This window comes from Antedon mediterranea, chromosome 7, assembly GCF_964355755.1.
Source record: "Antedon mediterranea chromosome 7, ecAntMedi1.1, whole genome shotgun sequence".
NCBI classification, from domain to species: Eukaryota; Metazoa; Echinodermata; class Crinoidea; order Comatulida; family Antedonidae; genus Antedon; species Antedon mediterranea.
Genome location: NC_092676.1, coordinates 23,422,823 through 23,445,430, shown reverse-complemented (window position 1 = coordinate 23,445,430; position 22,608 = coordinate 23,422,823). Strand labels below are relative to the sequence as shown.

Here is a 22,608-nt window from a genome sequence, read left to right as displayed (position 1 = left end):
AAATTATTATTACTTTAATTTTTGTACTGTCTTCAAATTGACTTTGTAATTAGATTCCAGATAGTGATTTACTAAAGAGGCGAGTGGAACAAAAAGTAGATCCTCTAACAGGTAATGTTTACACCAAAGAAGTTTGGAATCCTGAGAAATCTGAAACAGAACATAGAATCAAAGAGGGTGGCGAGGAAGATGAAGAAGAAGAAGAGGAAGAAGAAGAGGAGGAAGAGGGCGAGGCAGAACCAATACTAGAGGAAGGGGTAAGAGGCCATTGGACAAATTATGCTGTGTGCTATACTATGAAGGCCCTGGTTCTATATTCACATATGCTGCTTATAATTGTTCTGATATTATCACATCATCTTTCAGATGAGACATTAAGCTGGTTATATGATGTGTTTAAATTACAAGAATTAAAGATAGACACATCATACAACCAGCTTAATGTCTCATCTGAAAGATTACCTGCAGTAGCAGTAATATTTGAAATATAAGGATACTTAACTTCTCAAATTTCTGGCAAACACACATAGAGAGTGTACTGTTAATCTAAAGTTGAAGCTTCTTTATTTTTAGGAAATTGATGCAATTCCTGATCTCAGCTTTGATGTTCTTGAACGACTTGTCCGAAGACCCGAGGACTTGGCATTATATGTAAAGGACAACATCAAAGCTTATAAAGACAGTATGCTTAGACTTTATGAGGTGAGTCTCATGAAACGAATGAGGAGGCATACAGTATGTATGACTAACCTCTATTCAGGGGACACCCCTATTAAGGGGACACTTAACATGAAAAGAATGCAATATATGTATGACAAACCCCTATTCAGGGGACACCCCTATTAAGGGGACACTTAACATGAAAAGAATGCAATATATGTATGACTAACCTCTATTCAGGGGACACCCCTATTAAGGGGACACTTAACATGAAAAGAATGCAATATATGTATGACAAACCCCTATTCAGGGGACACCCCTATTAAGGGGACACTTAACATGAAAAGAATGCAATATATGTATGACAAACCCCTATTCGGGGCACACCCCTATTAAGGGGACACTTAACATGAAAAGAATGCAATATATGTATGACAAACCCCTATTCGGGGCACACCCCTATTAAGGGGACACTTAACATGAAAAGAATGCAATATATGTATGACAAACCCCTATTCACGAGACACCCCTATTAAGGGGACACTTAACATGAAAAGAATGCAATATATGTATGACAAACCCCTATTCACGAGACACCCCTATTAAGGGGACACTTAACATGAAAAGAATGCAATATATGTATGACAAACCCCTATTCACGAGACACCCCTATTAAGGGGACACTTAACATGAAAAGAATGCAATATATGTATGACAAACCCCTATTCGGGGCACACCTCTATTAAGGGGACACTTTCTTATGACAGGAACGAGGAGCAATATATGTTTTAATACTACAACCTATTAAGGGGACCCGGCTTGTTGAGTCTCAAAGTATACCAGTTTTATTACTATATATATATTTTTTGTTCTTATTTTAAAAATTTTTTTAAGGATTATATGGCAGATCACGATCAGCAAAACCTGATTGAACTTGATGGAAATAAAACTCCTGGCACGCTCTTTAGAGATTTAATGCTTAAACTGAACACGTTCACGCTACGCAGGGCGGCAGTGCCAATTCGTCTTCAAAGTAACGAAGAGGAAGAGATTCCGGAGGATGTTGATACGGAGGAGTTGATGCGAACACTGGCAGGTAATGAGATGGTGGCGCCTAGATACCGTTGGCGGAGGAGTCGTTGGGGACGTGCTTGCCCTGTTGAGCTTCAGAAAGGAAATGTTGTCATGGGGAAACCAGAATATGCAGTAGGGTAAGTGATAAGTTGACGAAACGATGTTGATGTCTATGAACTAGTGTTATCTGTCTATCAATTAATGTCTTCTGTCTATCAACTAATGTTATCTGTCTATCAACTAATGTTATCTGTCTATCAACTATGTCTTCTGTTTATCAAATGTCTTCTGTCTATCAAATATGTCTTCTGTCTATCAACTAATGTCTTCTGTCTATCAACCATGTCTTTTGTCTATCAACTAATGTTATCTGTCTATTAACTAATGTCTTCTGTCTATCAAGTAATGTTATCTGTCTGTGAGCTAATGTCCTCTATCAACTAATGTCATCTGTCTGTCAACTAATGTCTTCTGTCTATCAAATAATGTCTTCCGTCTATCAACTAATGTCCATTCTTCATGCGTGTGTATTTTGTTCCAACTATCTGGCTATAAGTAAAAGAACCACAACTTTTGATGGGCTTAAAAAATCAACCAACAATTAACTTTTATTTATTTCTCAGTTTCTTAGATAAGATATATGTAATGTCTGGACCAGATGCATTTGCTCAGTTTGTGAAGAACCCAAGACCATACTTGATAGGACCACAACCAAGGCCTCCATGCAAACTGTGTGTTGTTGGCCCACCTCTATCAGGCAAAACATCTATTTCGCACTTGCTTGCTCAGAAGTTTAATGCTAGGGTAAGGAAATCATTCTTCCATTGTTTTATAAAAATTCTGTTAGAAATTTGACCTTACAAAAACTCTTTTGAACAATTTAAATATTATGTTTTTATCTCTATTGAGTAATGGATTTAATCTTGATGTGTGAATAATACAGAGGTCCCAAGTTCTCTGAAATTTGCGAGTTTTTTTTCGATTTTCCCTAAGTATTTCTTAGGCCTTTGTTTCATGAATTAACAGCCATCTATCAACTGCCAAGCCAAGCACACATTGTTGTATTGATGTGTCACATGCAACAACAATGCATCAATAAGAGTTGGGCAGTATTCATCCACTACAAGGTGAAAACTTGATTTTTGCATGCAAACCGCAGTGAAACACTATTTAGTGAAGAAAAAGTCTACTTTATTAACAAAATTATCGTAGGCCTTGGTGGCTAGGCTATACTACTGTATGCTTGAAAAAGGTGTCTGGCATTACCGAACATAGGCATGTAGCCAATTTGGTATTGGATATCTCCAGATGACGTACGCTCGAGATTTTAAACCAAAATTTCGTTTTTTTAACTTGGGACCTCTGATACTATATTATTAAAATACATTTTTTTCAATTCATTTAGGTTTTAGATATTAATGAACTGATAAAATCAAGAATGAAAGCACACAAAGAAAGACAAATAGAGCTCACTAAAGAAGAGGCAAAGGAAAATGCAATTGCATCTGTCAAGTCAAAGTTAAAGGAGGAAAGAGAAGGTTTGTGTTTTTTTTTATACTTTTTTTCTGGCATCAGAAATTTACTACTGTACTGTATGAAACAGCTAGACCGATACTAGTTTTATCCATTTGGTTATGTTAGAATGGCAATATTTTTTCTTTAGACCAATTAATATAATGTCTAGTAAGCCTACTCTATTATAGGCTGGCTTATGATCGTTGGCGTACTGTAACTATAATTGTTTGACGTAAATTGTTATTTTTATGTGTATAAAAAGAGAAAGCAAATTAAAAATACCTTGTTGGTTTTCACAGGAGATCAATTATTGTTCATAGCAGAATTTTGTATACTTTTGGTTCCAATATGTAACTTTCTCATTTTCACCTAAAAAAAAAAATTGGTAGACTTAGAATAAGTCTTATTACTACATTTATATAGTGTTCAGTACAGCGCAAAGTGCATTCACTGTTCACTATAACCATGAGAGGTTCGTGGGCTTTGAACAAACCCTTCTTTCCTTGAGGTTGCCTTTTCAAACTAGAAATAGGCCTTGGCCTGGCCAGCAGAAAATGTTCTTTTACTACACTAGGCCAACATCGTTTCTAAAATAGGCTAGCTAATCTATCTTTAGGGTCGCGCCACTTCCAGTGAATTTTCGATTTCCTTTACCTTGTTTGCAGGGTCTCAATGTATACCGGTAGGTATAACACAGATTGTTTACAAATTTTCCCATTAAATTAGTAATCTGTGTGCATGCGTTAACCTATTTAGATGTTCGTCACACGTACTATGGTTGACAATTCGCTTGACAGCTTGTACGCAATTACCAACGTATATAATTTAATAAAATGGTTTTTTCCAATCCGATGTATGTATCTATGCCGCACCATAGCAAATTATGTGTAAGAAAAAAGTGAAGTAACTATAGTCGTGTCGAGGGCCAAGACAATAATGATGGCACAAAATTATTCAATGTACAAAATATAATATTTATTCAATCCACAGCAAGATTATAAAACAATGTTAAAATGTAGTGATTCTGACTGATGTTATAGTCTCAAGAATCAATACCCGAACTAACTAACTTAACTACAAAACATATATTTGTATTAAGGGGACAGGAAGGATGACTAATTAAATGGTACCACATCCTGATTGACTTTCCTTGGAAGACCCACCTTAGGAATGTAATGTTCCAAGTTAAGTAGGCATCGGGGAGAGTAAGAGGCGAATAGCCTGTGTGACTAATGGGGTTTGGTCCCACCATGTTACAGGCGGATATCACAGATTCACTAACTGTATGGTGCCTTTCTGATTCATTAGACTTTAACAAAACTACTAGATATAATTTACATATTTATATTTTATGCATTGTCCATCAGAATTAGTAAGATGATATCAACACTGTACTGATGGGGTAACAAAAGTTGAAATTGCAAGAAGGCCTCGGAATGAACTTACTTTACTGTTAAGATAGTATTATAAAAATAATATTAAAACTATATTTGAACTCGTCACTACGGACGAGTTAGGTTATCCGCAGTGCAAAAGCCACGTGCACGTCATACGTTAGAATATTGCGCGCAGAAAAACGATTATGCCATTGAAAAAATGTTAGTGCGCTCTCTATTTTGTGTCACGTCTGAGTATATACGGTATAACACTATGTACTGTATACGTACTACATACAGTGCAGAATAGGTGAAAATAAGTGACCAAAGTTTTTAACGCTTTTGGACATGATAACGTCATCACAATTTTAAAAATGGTGAATCATGCGAAAGATAATTAATTGACCTAGACAATATAAGAAAATAGGAGGAAATGGAATACGGATAAGTAGAGATGCGCTCTATTAAATATGATGAGCTATAACGAAAGAGACAAAAATCCAATATTTTATATTCGAGTGGCCATACGATGACGTCACAATGTCCGGTTAGCCATATTCATGCATGATTCGATATCTACAACTCATCAACTTCCAGAATATGTTATTTAAAAAAAGTTCATCTATGTTTTAAAAAAGGCATAATTTTGACGAATTTTTGAACTTTTTCATAAAAAACGTGCGCAAATTGTCCAATTCTACGTGCTCGTATGACGTGATTTTAAATCGAAATTGATTGAAAATTGGTAAATTTACTAGAAAAGGCTGAAAAAACAAAAATCAAGCAAAAAAAAGATGCTTTTGCGCTACGTGCGCACGCGCGCGTAAAAAAATTGCGCACGCGTGGGAATTTTTGAAATGCTTAAAATGACATGAAACACGTAGAAAGTTGATTAGAAATTGATTTTTCGCATTTTGAAATTTTAAATGCGCGTGCCTTTTTGTGAAACATGCCATTTTTAATCCATAGAAAGTTTGCGCATTATAAGACTTCAATTTTCACCAAGTTTCAATACAAAACGACTTTTAGTTTTTATTCTATGATCAATCATTGAAATTCACAAAATCGCGCGTAACTTACGCTGCGCGACTCGAAATTTGAAAAAAAAAGTTTCTTGCACATCTACAGCTACAGGGCAATCTTTTGTTATACAATCATTTGTTAGCCAGAATTAGAGATACGCTGCGAACAAAATTTGTGGAAAGAAAGAAGAATATAGGAAAAAAAAAAAAAAAAGATCCAAGTGCGGATAACCAATAAAAGCATTAACATCTATAGTTTTAAGTATTGCATATTTCAATTTTTATTACTACAGACATCAAAGATACAAAAATGTCCATATTATAATTACATTATTTAAAACCATAATTCTCTTTGCAATTTAAATACTACACTCTTTGGTGTAAATTGATCAACTGTATAGCCAATTATATTTGATGTTTATATTATTAATTTACTCAAACATTCATTTTTACTGAAAGAGATTTGGTTGAAAGAACATCACAGAACGTTTGAAAAAATACTAGATAATAGACTGGCATAGTATTTACTATTTCCCGTACAGGATGTCACAACTCTAGAGTGGGCCGTCTGTAACTTCAGAACTCGAGTGACATTTTGACATTTGAATTGCTGATTGAATACAAGTTTACTTTAGAACAGTAGGTAATGTTTGATAACATAAACAAATATTTGTTTCCTATTTTGAGTTTCTGGTTAAAACTATAGGCATTGGGCTCTCTCTCTCATTATTCACCTCTAGCTATCATTTCTATCACTTGCGGATGTACTTCTCTGAAACCTGTTGTAGGTAAATCAGAGTTTTATTTGACTTAATGATATGGAAGAATTAGAGAGTTAAATTTTCACATGAAAACTTACATCAGTTTAACTCCAATACTTAACTCTTTTGTCCATATGATATGATAGATATAAAGATAACCAGTACTGGCGATTAACAAAAAATGACATTGTAGACAAATACCTGTTGGGTTATGCAGGTAAAACATATCGGCCATATATATTTACAAGAAATATTTAATCGGACTGAGTACAATTTTATAGCTATATAAACAAATTGTATAAATAACATTACAAATTTGTAGTACTAGGTTCATGATGATATTTTCAGTTGAATTCTTAGTTAATTCTTCCACTATTTTTTTTAAATTGTCCACATCATTTTTAAGTTTTAAATATTCCGGCCTTTTCATACCTTTTACTAAATCAGATAATTTGAAAATGAACTGTCTATCTGAACCATGTTCTCTTAGTAAAAGTAACCTCGGTTGTAAATCATGCTTTTCTAAGACACAACTTTCATCACATTTTTCACATATGTCTTTGTTACAATTTTTACAATGCTGGTCTGCTATGTTATCTGGATGGTCTTGGCACATCATTTTCACTTCTTGAATTGTTACCTGGAAATAAAGAAGTTTTATTTTATTCAGCAAAAATGTAGGTATAATTGCAGGTAAACAGAGTGGTATCTGTTATTGCCAACGAGGAACAAGGAGAATGTTCCCTCCACCTATTTTTAAAAGCAACTGGTCCCCTAGGCTCACCTTTTGACACAAAACCCTATAATTTCTAATATATGTACTTGCTGTAGTGTTGATTATGAGTGCATTCTCATGCCATCTAGAGGTGTAATTTTCTCAAAACAAGTTACAGGCGGATATCACAGATTCACTAACTGTATGGTGCCTGTCTGATTCATTAGACTTTAACAAAACTACTAGATATAATTTACGTATTTATATTTTATGCATTGTCCATCAGCATCATGGTTTTACTCAGAATTAGTAAGATGATATCAGCACTGTACTGATGGGGTAAGAAAAGTTGAAATTGCAAGAAGACCTCGGAACGAACTTACTTTACTGTTAAAATAGTATTATAAAAATAATATTAAAATAAAAGCATTAAAATCTATAGTTTTAAGTATTGCATATTTCAATTTTTATTACTACAGACATCAAAGATACAAAAATGTACATATTATAATTACATTATTTAAAATCATAATTCTCTTTGCAATTTAAATACTACACTCTTCGGTGTAAATTGATCAACCGTATAGCCAATTATATTTGATATATTATTACTCAAACATTCATTTTTACTGAAAGAGATTTGGTTGAAAGAACATCACAGAACGTTTGAAAAAATACTAGATAATAGACTGGCATAGTATTTACTATTTCCTGTACAGGTAAAAGTAACCTCGTTGGTTGTAATTCATGCTTTTCTAAGACACAACTTTCATCACATTCTTCACATCTGTCTTTGTTACATTTTTTACAATGCTGGTCTGCTATGTTATCTGGATGGTCTTGGCACATCATTTTCACTTTTTGAATTGTTACCTGGAAATAAAGAAATTTTATTCAGCAAAAATGTAGGTATAATTGCAGGTAAACAGAGTGGTATCTGTTATTCCCAACGAGGAACAAGGAGAATGTTCCTTCCATCTATTTTTAAAAGCAACTGGTCCCCCAGGCTCACCTTTTGACACAAAACCCTATAATTTCTAATATATGTACTTGCTGTAGTGTAGATTATGAGTGCAATCTCATGCCATCTAGAGGTGTAATTTTCTCAAAACAATTAACATTAAAATGAATTGACCTTGATTATAAACAACAAATTGTTTGTAAAAAATCTTTTGAGCAGAAACCATTAATCCTATAGAGAGTGCCGAGTTCAACTTTTTATCATTATTCTTTCTTTGCACATACAGTAGCTTTGGTTACCTTGGCCCCCAGCCGAAAATGCAGTGCCAAAAAAAGCTCCATGTGTAACCAAGGCAATCAAACAACTGGACGCTGAGCTCGCTTGCCACGATACTGTAGGCTATCGTAACTAACTTTGATCTTTGATTAGGCTTTGACGAATTCATGTGAAGTCGTCAAATTCTAGGCTATGTACTGTACACTATACCTTGAATTTTTTTATTGCTATTTAATTGTATTTTGGTACTATAAAAGGTGCTATGTCTGATTTTTAACGAAAAAATTAAGTTTAAATAGTTTAATTTTTAAAATTTAGTTAATCGAAGTAGACACAGTATATCAGATTTAACAGTTTTTTATAGGTTTTTTTTTTGTTAATTGAAATTATGTGTACCGTTAAATTTCATTTTTAAAATGTTGACATTAAAATACATAAATGTGAAGATGATGTGTATACTCATTTTATTGTTATTTCCCCAAAAAAGTGCCTCTCATACATTCTTGTTAATTCTAGCATTGATTAATTTATTTTTAAAGTGGGAAGGGCTTTTAATTAAATCAAGGTAAATATAACATACAGATTTAATATGGATGGTACTGTTTTGGTACTACTATTCATGTCATAAAATGTTATGAAAGCCAATAAATCAAGCATGTAGGGGCGAGGCATAATCATATCCGCCGCCAAATCTTTCTGTTTGATCTAGGAAAGCGTAGTGTCCTTTTGTTTGATTGCCTTAGTGTAACTTTGTATATTCTTGAGTAAACACTACTCAGACTTATGAACAAATTTCATACCATTGAATGAGTGTTGGTTTTTGATCCTTGTGTTGCTTCTGTACTTGTTGAAGCATCTTGTCTGTCAATGTCATCAGTTTTGCCTGAACCATAAAAGAACAAATAAATCAAGCATTCAGAAACTTTAAAAAAACTTTGGAAATTAAAATGTAATGTTATCCTGCCCATATCAGCTTGGATTTTCTGTTTTACAAATTTAATACGTTATGCCCCTGGACAAGTCTAGAGAAAACTCAAATTGACCGCCTTTTTAAACTACAAAAACGTGCACTTCGGATTTGCGCGGGAGAATCATTTAGAGCCCATACAAAATTACTTTTTAAAAGATTTAACGTTTTAAACATTTATGATTTAAATAAATTACAAGTTGCCTCATTTATGTACCGTTTATCTAACAATTTACTGCCTTCACATTTTAATGCTTTATTTACAAGAATTGACGAACGCCATTCCTATAAAACCCGATCCTCTGTTAACAATTATATCCTTGATAATTTAAATGTTAAGGCTCGACGATTTTCTATGTATTATTTTGGTCCCAAACTTTGGACTTCACTCTCAAATGAACTTAAACAGAAATCTTCCTTTTCTAGTTTTAAATCTAATTTCAAACACAAAATGGTGTCAGAATATGCTACATAAATTTTCGCCGATCTTTTATCCTTATTTATTTGGTGGTGATACATGGCATTAAATCCTTCACCCTGGTATTCAATAATCTCCGCTACATTGTATCGTTATACTTGTTATTATACCATATTTAATTATATTTCATATTGTACTCTAATTGTTATCATTATCCCTTTTATCATATATTATATAATTGCCTGGTTTATCTTAACTCCTATAATTTAAATTTTTTTTTATTTCTTTATTTTATGTACTTTCACTATTATATATTCATATTTTAGTCTACTCTGTAGCAATGTTAGTATACTTAGGCATACGGGAGTCACGACTTAAAGTTCAGTGAACTTACTGTGACTTCCATCCACCCACATTTAATATATGTTATGTTATGTAAATGTAAATGATATATATATATATATATAAGTGAGTGGAAAAAATAAATAAACGAAACGAAACATACATTATCATTATCAAATCTAAAAATGTGTTTACATACACAATAACAAACTCCTTGCGTTTTCGTCAAAAATCCTTATAAAATATGATTTGTCATCCAAACGTTTGTCTCTTTCCAGCTTGAATATCAGATTCCAAACGTTATCTGTTTCTATTTGATAGTGGGCAGCTATTTCTGATGATGGTTTTGTGTTTTCTATTAAAGCTTTAAAAACTTGTTTGCGACGTGCTGTTATTGGTTTGCCCTTGGTGTATGTGTAGTTTTCGTTGCTACTTTGATGCGTTTCTTTATATTTTGTTATCAAGTCTATGGCCACCGTCTCATTTGTTATATTAGCAATGTTCAAAAGAATATCCACATCTGCAGGTTTCTGGGAAATATAACCTTTGTCGTTGAGTTCATTAAACAAGTCTTGTCCTGTAAGGTCTTTTTTGCTTAACTTGCTTCCAGAACAGTGATCATTTAGAAGGTGTCTGAGCCAATACAATTTTTCACCTCTATATAAATTGCTTAAATCAGAAAGTAAAGTAAGATATGCTGAGTCCAATTTCGATGACATTTTCTTGAATTGTAAAGAAAAAAAAGTTACATTTAATAATAATATACAAATGGTGATTGCACAAGAATTTAATTGGGAAAATGTTTTCATTAAAGTTAAACTATTCTGTCCTTCAACTTTGATCTGTCTCATTGAATAGAAAACTCAATATATTTCACATGAAGCATTTTTTCATTTCAATGCATAATCAATACAATTCATTATTATTTAAAAAGCTCAAAGTTTTGATCAAATTAGAGCATGAATTAGCCCGTTTGCATGTTAAAAAAAATTACTGCGCAAAAACACGTTACTGCATACGCGATACTTAAAAAGCGTAACAAAACAAATTTTTTTACTCATCATCCTTTCACAAAATTTGAGTCCATTCTGAATTAAAATAACACTATATGAGCATGTGACAAAATGCACACAATAATTGCACAAAAGTGCTAAAAATGGTAAAAATAAGGAATTTTTAAAATGAAAACAATTCTTCAGAATGCACGATGACATCCAATTTCTTTAACTTATTGAAGACATTAAGTTGTAGATATGAAATCATTTACACAATTGACGTACTACAAAATATTGTGAGGTTTATCACATTTAACAGAGCGCATCTCGGTTATTTATGTCCTATCAGATAGGTGTTAATCCACCTGATACAGGGGCTATTTTATGAACCAGTTCACCGGGGTAACCCCCTACTCTTTTCGAATAATGAACTGGGTTCTTTAAAGTGCACACAGGTTATAATTGCGGTTTATAGTCCTTATATCAGTTCAAGTTCAGAAAACATTTATTTAATCAACAATGGCATTATACAGTATAATATAATTATAGGTAGTACATAAATGAAAACATAGTAATGAGCCATCATTTGGGGTCTTCTCTAGAAGAAAACAAGTTTCTTGTCTCGAGAAAGACCCCAGAAACAATACACATACATTTAAACTAATACAATTTACTACATAAAATAATAAATAAAAACAAAAACGATGAAATAAAAATAGATACTTATCCGAGAAGACTTGTTCCACCACCAGAACTAGGATTCTAATTCTCAATGTACTTAGTATAAAGTACAAATTACGTCAGAGTAGGGGAAAACATCTAATAACTCAACTCCCTGACGCAAAACTTAATTAATTATCTCTCTTATGAGTTAGTGTCAGAATTTTCATTTTGATGACGTCATCAGGCGTAAAAATTAGAATAACGTAGGTCGTGTAATTTCACCTACACCATATATTTGAATATCTTACAGCTCTTCAGCATTAAAGGTGACCTTCTTGCAGATTATAACTTATGGAAGTTGATGAAATATAGATATGAATTCATATAAAAATTAGGCCTATCGGATGTTGTGATGTTATCATATGGCCAGTTGATTGAAGTTAAAAAGTAGTTTTTATGTCTTTAGTCAAATACAAATTTCAAAGAGCGTGCAATGCGCTTCTATATGTTCCAAATTTTCTTCCAATTCTTATATTTATTTGCTCAATTCATTATCTTTCAAAATTTATTTTGATCCATCATATAAAAAAATTAGAACATGGTGTGTGCAACAACAATTTCACCTATGCTACACTGTATAGATATACAATTCGTTTATGAACATATTAATTCCAAACTGCCTTCTAACTTTTCCTGTAATTTTTTAACTAACTCTGAAATCCATTCGTATAACACAAGAGCATCACGGGACCTTCATCTTCCTCAACCTAAACTAACTAAAATGAAACATAACATTCGCTATAGTGGTTCTAAACTATTGAATAATCTACCTCCCGAAATTTCATCATCGTCTTCTAGCAAAATGTTCTCTTTTAAACTTAAAGAATATCTTATTTCAAATTATAACTAATTGTTTTCTCTATTTTGTAATATTTTTTTAACTTTAGAAACTTTTTTGAAATTGCTTCCTTTACTGTTGGTGTGTGTGTGTGTGTGTGTGTCTGTTGATCTATATGTGTATGTATAGTATATGTTTACATTTATATATTTAAGTATAATCTTCTTACATGGCTTCCCAACATACAAGTTTCAATTGGATTTTTGTTTCCAATTGATCGATACTTTCTTGGGTTTTTTTGCCTCTTTCATTTTGTATATAACTGAATCATCTTTTTATACATTATGATTTACTGTATTATATCTCTAAAAAAAAAATATTTATATATAAAATATCAGAAATTATAATGTTTTTACTCAATATGAATGAAAGAAATAAATGTTTATTTGAATTTGAATGAAAAAAAGTATACTGTACATTCTATATGGCATATAATGGCACAACTCAGCACTATAAGCGTTGTATTATAATTCATCAGGTCATTATAAGGATGGCATACATCAACATTTTCCGATCGTATGTGCATGTTTTTAATAATTTAATTTCAGTAAAATTATCAAAACGATCACCTATAATTCGTCAAATTAAATTCTAGTTTTATATTATTAGGCGGCTATCGCTCTCTGGGGAGAGAGAGAAAAATTCAATTTTTTCTGCTCATTTTTTGTTCGTCGCAGATTGCGAAAACGACGATTGCAGTTATGTTGTAACTTGGCCAGCAGATGCACATGTATATGTAGTTGTGTAACAAACTTTGGTTTAATGAAAATATGGTCGCGTAGCGTGACTATGCACGATTTTCTGAAATTCTTAAATTGACTATAAATTAAAAACTAACAGCCTTTTTCAAATGAAATTTGGACACATGAATGCTTCATATCATCAGCAAAATTTTGAACATTGGTATTTTCGCACGTACGCACACTTTGAAAGTTGAAAATGCTCAACATCAATTTCTAATCAACTTTCTACACGTGACCCCTCAACTTTAATTAAATATGTAAGCAGATTTGTTGTAGATATGAATTCATGCAGAAATCGCATTCAATAGAGGGCATCTCGCTTATCCGTATTCAATTTCCCCCAAGATTTTAATATTATCTAGGTCAATCAACTATCTTTCGAACTAATTAAACATATTAACATTTTTATGACGTTATGTCTAAAAATTTCAATATGTTATAGGTCTTCAGAATGAAAAGTGATAATCATGATTAAAACGTTTTCTAGAAGCTATTGGATTGTAGATACAAATTCATGTAAACATTTTGCCAATCAGATGACATCATCATAATATGGCCAATTGAATTAAAAAATTTGTATTTTCGTCTTTTGTGTCATAGTTCATTATATTTATTTTAATATATTGTTGCTAAACAATTATCTTCCGAAACTTACAGTATCTTATATATATCTCGGTATCTTTATTTCAATTTTTAAAAAAACATCAAAAATAATTTACTAAGGCAAATAAAAATCTGTAGCAGCCAACAAGCTGGACTGATTTTTACATTATAATGTTGAATTGTTGATGCTTTTTCCTGATTAAGTTGCTTTTAATATACTAATTCTAACAAAAAATTTGACCTGTTCATCCAGTGATCAAATGGTTTGTTTCTGCAAACTGTTTAGTTAAAATACCATTATACTATATATGTACTAGTAGAATCAATGTTTTACATTATTAAATACAGATATTTCACTTACATTACATTTATTCAGAATATACTGTAATTTAAAGAAAGAGAAACCGTATAATAATTTTTGTTGAAGTACGACACAGTAGACACACCTTTTGTTGTAACGCATTGTGGATTGTTTTTTTCGTCACTATAGAAACTGCATATATTTCATGACGTAGTGGAATTGATTCGTTTACATCATGAATGCGGGAGTGAAAAAACCAGGGTTACGAACATAAACAATAAATAAATTGATAAAAAATAGTTGCTAGTAGTAGTAAGCCAACATAAGCATATTTACTGTTACGTTTCAATCATACAATGGTTGTTTGTTGTTGGATGCTAAAGGTGTTGTGTATTGGCCTCTACCAGAAGAAATGGTTATAAATATTTGATAGTTTGTATTGTATGTGCCTTCTTATGTTCAAGGTTTTATGTTTTTTGATCCCAATAGCTTCTTTAATTTTTTTCTGTGATTTTATGATTGAACTTCACCATGCCAAAGCCATTACACAATTAAGAAAAATCTTAATGAATACCTTTAGTATGCTACAGTACTTGGTGCGGAATAGGTTTTCGACTCTAGACCTACGACATCGGAGAGGAGGAACCCATGTATGCGATCTTTAACTGCTGATTTGTGTTGTGTATCTGTGAGAGATGATCTAGTCCTTACCCCATAATGTGATCTGTGACGCTTTTCTTGTGTGTACAGTATGAGCAGGTCTGCCTGTTTTTTCTATGTAAACAGACTTGCACTCGGTTAAATCAACCGATTTGATAATAAAATATGACCTACAGTACCTATAAATTCAGTATTAACTTTTCACTTTATAATTTGTGTAGCTGCTGAGCAACTCGCTCGTATAAAAGCCCAAGAAGAAGCAGAGGTGGCGGAAGAGGAAGGTAAAACACATTGAAACTCTTGTGGAGTATTCTGGTGCCAGTTGATTAATATTTTGTTTTGCTGTGACTTTACTAAAAACCACTTGTAGTAACCTTTTGAAAATAATCATGTCTTTTCTTCTTATCTTGATTCTGCTGATTTTAAAGACTTCTAAAATGGTATTAAATTAGTACTATTTATATCTTCATATCTTTTATTAAGAAGGTATTGATTTTGCTGGACAATGACACTTTATGATGTCACTAATTTCTGATCATCAAAAAAATCGATGATAAAGCAATCTGTTCTATAGAATTTTCTTTTATTAGTGATAGTAATAGTAGGCCTATCGTGGTATACAATTTCCTCTACTTCTCCTAGAACTTTGACTATAAATTCAAAACTAACAGCCTTTTCAAATGAAATTTGGACACATGAATGCTTCATATCATCAGCAAAATGTTTAACATTGGTATTTTCGCGCGTACGCACACTTTGAAAGTTGAAAATGCTCAACATCAATTTCTAATCAACTTTCTACACGTGACCCCTCAATTTGTTTAACTTTAATTAAATATGTAAGCAGATTTGTTGTAGATATGAATTCATGCAGAAATCGCATTCAATAGAGGGCATCTCGCTTATCCGTATTCAATTTCCCCCAAGATTTTAATATTATCTAGGTCAAGCAACTATCTTTCGAACGAATTAAACATATTAACATTTTTATGACGTTATGTCTAAAAATTTAAATAACGTGGGTCACTTATTTTCATCTTTACAGTAAATTTCAATATGTTATAGGTCTTCAGAATGAAAAGTGATAATCATGATTAAAACGTTTTCTAGAAGCTATTGGATTGTAGATACAAATTCATGTAAACATTTTGCCAATCAGATGACATCATCATAATATGGCCAATTGAATTTAAAAATTTGTATTTTCGTCTTTTGTGTCATAGTTCATTTTATTTATTTTAATATATTGTTGCTAAACAATTATCTTCCGAAACTTACAGTATCTTATATATATCTCGGTATCTTTATTTCAATTTAAAAAAAAACATCAAAAACAATTTACTAAGGCAAATAAAAATCTGTAGCAGCCAAAAAGCTGGATTGATTTTTACATTATAAATAATGTTGAATTGTTGTGCTTTTTCCTGATTAAGTTGCTTATAATATACTAATTCTAACAAAAAAATTGACCTGTTCATCCAGTGATCAAATGGTTTGTTTCTGCAAACTGTTTAGTTAAAATACCATTATACTATATATGTACTAGTAGAATCAATGTTTTACATTATTAAATACAGATATTTCACTTACATTTATTCAGAATATACTGTAATTTAAAGAAAGAGAAACCGTATAATAATTTTTGTTGAAGTACGACACAGTAGACACACCTTTTGTTGTAACGCATTGTGGATTGTTTTTTTCGTCACTATAGAAACTGCATATATTTCATGACGTAGTGGAATTGATTCGTTTACATCATGCATGCGGGAGTGAAAAAACCAGGGTTACGAACATAAACAATAAATTGATAAAAAATAGTTGCTAGTAGTAGTAAGCCAACATAAGCATATTTACTGTTACGTTTCAATCATACAATGGTTGTTTGTTGTTGGATGCTAAAGGTGTTGTGTATTGGCCTCTACCAGAAGAAATGGTTATAAATATTTGATAGTTTGTATTGAATGTGCCTTCTTATGTTCAAGGTTTTATGTTTTTTGACCCCAATAGCTTCTTTAATTTTTTTCTGTGATTTTATGATTGAACTTCACCATGCCAAAGCCATTACACAATTAAAAAAAATCTTAATGAATACCTTTAGTATGCTACAGTACTTGGTGCGGAATAGGTTTTCGACTCTAGACCTACGACATCGGAGAGGAGGAACCCATGTATGCGATCTTTAACTGCTGATTTTTGTTGTGTATCTGTGAGAGATGATCTAGTCTTTACCCCATAATGTGATCTGTGACGCTTTTCTTGTGTGTACAGTATGAGCAGGTCTGCCTGTTTTTTCTATGTAAACAGACTTGCACTCGGTTAAATCAACCGATTTGATAATAAAATATGACCTACAGTACCTATAAATTCAGTATTAACTTTTCACTTTATAATTTGTGTAGCTGCTGAGCAACTCGCTCGTATAAAAGCCCAAGAAGAAGCAGAGGTGGCGGAAGAGGAAGGTATAAAACACATTGAAACTCTTGTGGAATATTCTGGTGCCAGTTGATTAATATTTTGTTTTGCTGTGACTTTACTAAAAACCACTTGTAGTAACCTTTTGAAAATAATCATGTCTTTTCTTCTTATCTTGATTCTGCTGATTTTAAAGACTTCTAAAATGGTATTAAATTAGTACTACAGTATTTATATCTTTATATCTTTTATTAAGAAGGTATTGATTTTGCTGGACAATGACACTTTATGATGTCACTAATTTCTGATCATCAAAAAAATCGATGATAAAGCAATCTGTTCTATAGAATTTTCTTTTATTAGTGATAGTAATAGTAGGCCTATCGTGGTATACAATTTCCTCTACTTCTCCTAGAACTTTGTACTTCTGGTATCTCTGTAGTATTATAGGAATACTTTAGAACAAGTTTCTTATTAAAAGAGGTATCTCCTACTCAATAAGGGTTGGACATATGTTCAAACATAATTGGTCCCTCGTTCCTTTCACGAAAAAGTCTTGCATATTACTCAAAGTAAAATAAATTTCCAAAAGTGTTTTTGTTATTTAATTTTACTACACTAAACCTCTCTTTTTGGGACATTTCTTTTCATTTGACATTATATAAAGGGACACTTTTCTGTGAAATTAACAAGGGGCAATGAGTTTTAACACAACAGTCAACCCTATTCAGTGGAAATCCCAATGGTAACACTTTGTGTCCCGAAAATGTCTCTTTAATGTATTGATTTATAATACATTTTATTTTGGTACTCAAGTATATTACAAATTATATTGTTGACCTAGTTCATATCTATCTGTATTGCATGATATCATAATGGTAAATACCTAATTTGTTTGCTTCCATTGTTAACACAGAGAGATACAAATTATCAGAGTCAGAGGGTGATAAAACACCTGGTCCAGATGAAGGGGAGCAAAAAGAAGAGGAAAGAAAAGATTCAGACGATGATAAAAAGGATGATGTGGGAGAAGGTAGACAATATTCAAGAAAACTAGCTTACTAATTGCAACTGTCTGGCTCACTATATTAATAACATGCTTCTTTCCACTTGTTTTTTTGTTTTGTTTTTGTTTTTTTTAAGGGACCATGTCAACATTATTATACTGCAGTGACTACATTTGTTTACTCTTTATAAACCTGTTTTATTTCTTAGGAAGCTTTTTTTTAAAATAAACTTATATACTTATATTATTGCAGTGACTGCTTGATAAACTAAAACTTGAAACAAACTAAAATCATACATTTTTGCAGTAAACAATGTAGTTACTGCAGTAAAATTATTTTGACATGGTCACTAATTATGAATTAAAATTGCAAAATATATTACTATATTACAGTAGGGTGTGTTGTATCTTTTCATATAACGTGAAAGTTTTATTCTTACAGAAATTAATCAATTCATCCTACAATTTGTTGCTTCTTTCCACTTATTCTAGTGTTTATTGTAATCTTTAAGGGACCAAGGCAAAATTATTCTACTGCAGTTACTGCAGTATTTAACAAGCTTTGGATTTAAACTTAAACACTTTATATAGCAGTGACTGCTGTTTTGTACATTAAAACAAACTAAAATCTACAATATTGCAGTAGGAAATATTCATTACTGCAGTAACTGCAGTTAAATTATTTTGATGTGATCCCTAATCATTTATGAATTTGGTTTTTAAAATATATCACTCTTTTATTATGTGAAAGTTGTTTTCTTGCAGAAAGTAATCATATTTCAGCCTGCAATCAGCCTTGCTATCTAGTCTTCATTTATATTTAGTAATTCTTTTGTCTGTTCACTCACATACTGTAATTCACTACTTTTATTGAAAAGTATGTATTTCATTTTTAGCCACTAGTACATTACACATAATCCTATTACTCTTGTATGTATCATTTTCTTAAACAGTGTTTTTAATGGTATTTATTAATAATTTTGTTTGTGTTTTATCAACTTAATAATTACATTTTATCTATTATGGTTACATTTGTCAAGTGTACTGTAATAAGAAAGAATTTACTTTTCCGATTTTTATAAAGTTAACTGTACTGTACTTTTTATATTATACTATTATATTTTTTTATTCCAATGCTCTGTTGCAACTACTGATCCTAAGATTATGATTTAAATTGATTCTAATAATTTATTTTCTTTTATTTTTATCAATAGATGAGGATGATGAAGACAAAGGTAATATAACATTTTTATAATACTAAAATTTCATACAGAATATAGAAACTTTATTGGTCTTGTACATTATATGAAATTAATTGGCAGCCATGAATAAAACACTGAAATAAAATGGTTTACAAATTTTAAACGGTATTATAACATTTTCAAAAATATCAATGTAAATAAATAATTCATTTTGCCTTTTTATATACTTAGGCCTGCTGGCCTACATACAGTATTTGAAATAAATGTCCGGACCAGGAGAAGGAGTAATAACAATTCATATATTCATTCATGTATTCTATTGTTTTTTTTCTTTTTTCTATTTTATTTACAATAACTACAAAGTCATTTTAAAATTTATTTTTCAGATGATAATGTGACCACAAAAGATTCCATCGCCCCCACTGAACCAGCATCAGTAGTAACCGAAGTACTGGACACAGAGGTGAACGAGACACATCCAGAGGTACAGGCTGCTATTGAAGCTGCCATTAGAGAGGCAGAATCTCAGACGTACACCTTGACACCAGACCAGTATGTGGATGCAGTAGAAGAAGCTATCACTGTAGTTGAGAAGGAACTAATTCGCAGAGATCAGTCTGGACCAATGTAAGTGTCAGTTGAGGCTACTGGAAACTGTACAGTAGATGGGAGTTAGTAGCAGTTATGTGGGGCTAACACTTGTTACCATAGGCACTGTGGTCCTGTGGCCAGATTCACCATTACCACTTATAAGCGTAGGCTAAAAGAAAGGAAACAACTTCAAATTTATAACATTCTCCTATCTAAGGAATACCTCTTTAAAGGGAATTCCTTACTTACGAACTACTGTATCACAGCACAAGAGTTTTTTTAGCTGTTGTGGACAAAAAATCAACAATTTAAATAAAAATATTTCCTTGGATAAAATAACTATAATATCTTTTTCTCTCAAAGTGCTGGTGGTTGGATTCTCGATAACTTTCCGCAAACAAGAGAGCAGTGGAACGTCATGATAGATCGAGGATTGGCACCTGATGAGGTCATCATGTTAAAAGATCCAAGCGAAAATGGTGTTTTACTTTTAAAACGTTGGTATAAACTCAACAAAGAAGAGGTTGATATGAAAGCTAAAATCCGACAACAAGAAGAGGAAGAAGAAAAGAATCGGGTGCTGGAGGAAGCCAGGTGAGTCACTTATAAAACAATGTCTGATTGTCAGTTGAAAAGGGAGCGAGTAAAAGAGGAGAGAGAAGTTAAAACAATTTTTCAAGATGATGTTCTGTACAGATTATTCTCATTAATTCAATTAAGAACAATATTGCAAAAAAATTATCATTATTATAATTATGGTGGGAAAATGGAATATAAAGAGTTTTGGAACTTTTATAAGCATTTGTAGCTCTTTTGAAATTTTAAGGTGTGTGTTATAGAAATCTTTTGATGAATTTGATTTAATATTAATAATATGTAAAATTAAAAATACTATATCTCCTACTTTATTTCTGCAGTACAGGAAGTAGCTTCAGACTTCAGATTAGGTAAAAATTAAAAAAATTAAATTTTTATAGCAGCGTTGATTATTTTAAATTTATTTTCAAGTTGAGTTTTTCTATTTTAAGTTTCGTTTGTTACAGTAAGCAACTTAGATAACTCTAAAGGGTGCCATATTTACTAGGTGAATCGGGACAAAAATGTCTATATCTAAGCCCTAGCGCGGTGATGTAAATTTGCATCGCAAACTTTTGTCCCGATTTACCTTGTAAATACGCCGCTCTCTGGATTTATCGACGTCGCTGACAGTATACTACTACTCAAATATTTGCATTTTAAAATATTGCTTTAATTTTAATGTACTTTACTTGATCAATTGCATGTTCGTATAAGATTAGGCCTTGTTAATTATTAAATGGAGTGGAGTTGTGGCTTGGTGGTTATGATGCTTGGCTACCACTCCTGGGTTCAAGTCCCGTCACATGTCAGGATTTTTTCTAAGGACCAAATTACTTCACTCCCAAAGACTTGTAATAAGACTTTGTTTATGTAGAGCATCTTGTGTATATGTTTGTCTTGTGAACCTCTGAGGGTCCATAATGATCAGCAATAGCTGGATAGATCACCCTCATTAAATATTGTTGAAAAAAAAAAATTAATAAATAAATAAATGTGTTATTTACTATTTATTAAATATTTATTTAACTGTCTGTTACCATTTGCGTGTTTGCATTAGGCTCTGTCTACACTATCAAACTTTATGTGAAAAATGTAATATGGACATGATAATGCCATATCAAATCAATTCAATTCAATAAACTTTATTGTCAAACTCATGAATGGCTTGAAACTTTGGCTGAAAGTACACACATTAAAATTGTCTAAAAACAGTGTCGCACAAACAGTAAAAAAGAATAAAATCACATAAAACTGAGAACAAGATGTCATATAAAAAGTTAAAAGAGGGCACAAAAAATACAAATTGAGTTAAAAATACAGCTAAGATACTTATTGCGTTAATCTTTTCCACATTACATTAAAATGGCTCATAGCAGATGGGAGAAAGACGTAGGATCACTACCATTTGAGAATATCACTACCACTTTCTTTGTCCAATTAGTTTGATAGTGTAGACATAGCTTTAGACTCAGCCTTGTTTACTATTCAGCATTTATTAAGTATTGATTTAAATGTTCTTTTTGTAGCAATTTTATATCAATTTTCTTTTATCTTTTTAATATCAGTCCAAATAAATGTTCTTGAAGTATTTTTTTTTTAATTGTAAATTAAATATTGGCATTTTTTTCAAATATTGCTTTCAATTTAAATACATTTACTTGAAATCCACAAATGTTTGTTTTAATAAAAAATTTGTTAAAATATTAGACTTCAAGATGAAAGAAGGAAAGCTGAAGAAGAAGAAAGACGATTGGCTGAGATTGCCGAAAGACGACAAAAGAGGATAGACGAGGGCGAAGATCCCGACGGTATGTTCAGAAATATTTCTTACATCATTATGTTTACAGTTTTATTTGCAGTGATAT

The 22,608-nt window shown here is 31.8% G+C and overlaps 1 protein-coding gene across 8 annotated transcripts in view; it reads left to right on the top strand.

Annotated features, from left to right (window-relative positions):
• Window positions 1-22,608, top strand: part of LOC140055365 (adenylate kinase 9-like) — a 43,439-nt gene that overhangs the window by 3,718 nt on the left and 17,113 nt on the right. For 4 of the 8 annotated variants that reach the window (XM_072100699.1, XM_072100694.1, XM_072100698.1 and 1 more), the window contains exons 5-17: window positions 54-257; window positions 574-702; window positions 1,555-1,871; window positions 2,358-2,538; window positions 3,140-3,272; window positions 15,172-15,231; window positions 17,353-17,412; window positions 18,282-18,398; window positions 19,586-19,606; window positions 19,960-20,200; window positions 20,528-20,758; window positions 21,082-21,111; window positions 22,451-22,551. In XM_072100699.1, coding sequence (XP_071956800.1) covers window positions 54-257; window positions 574-702; window positions 1,555-1,871; window positions 2,358-2,538; window positions 3,140-3,272; window positions 15,172-15,231; window positions 17,353-17,412; window positions 18,282-18,398; window positions 19,586-19,606; window positions 19,960-20,200; window positions 20,528-20,758; window positions 21,082-21,111; window positions 22,451-22,551 — 1,825 coding nt within the window. The remainder of the gene's footprint in view (window positions 1-53; window positions 258-573; window positions 703-1,554; window positions 1,872-2,357; window positions 2,539-3,139; window positions 3,273-15,171; window positions 15,232-17,352; window positions 17,413-18,281; window positions 18,399-19,585; window positions 19,607-19,959; window positions 20,201-20,527; window positions 20,759-21,081; window positions 21,112-22,450; window positions 22,552-22,608) is intronic. The other 4 variants (XM_072100700.1, XM_072100693.1, XM_072100695.1 and 1 more) reach the window with 3 other exon arrangements.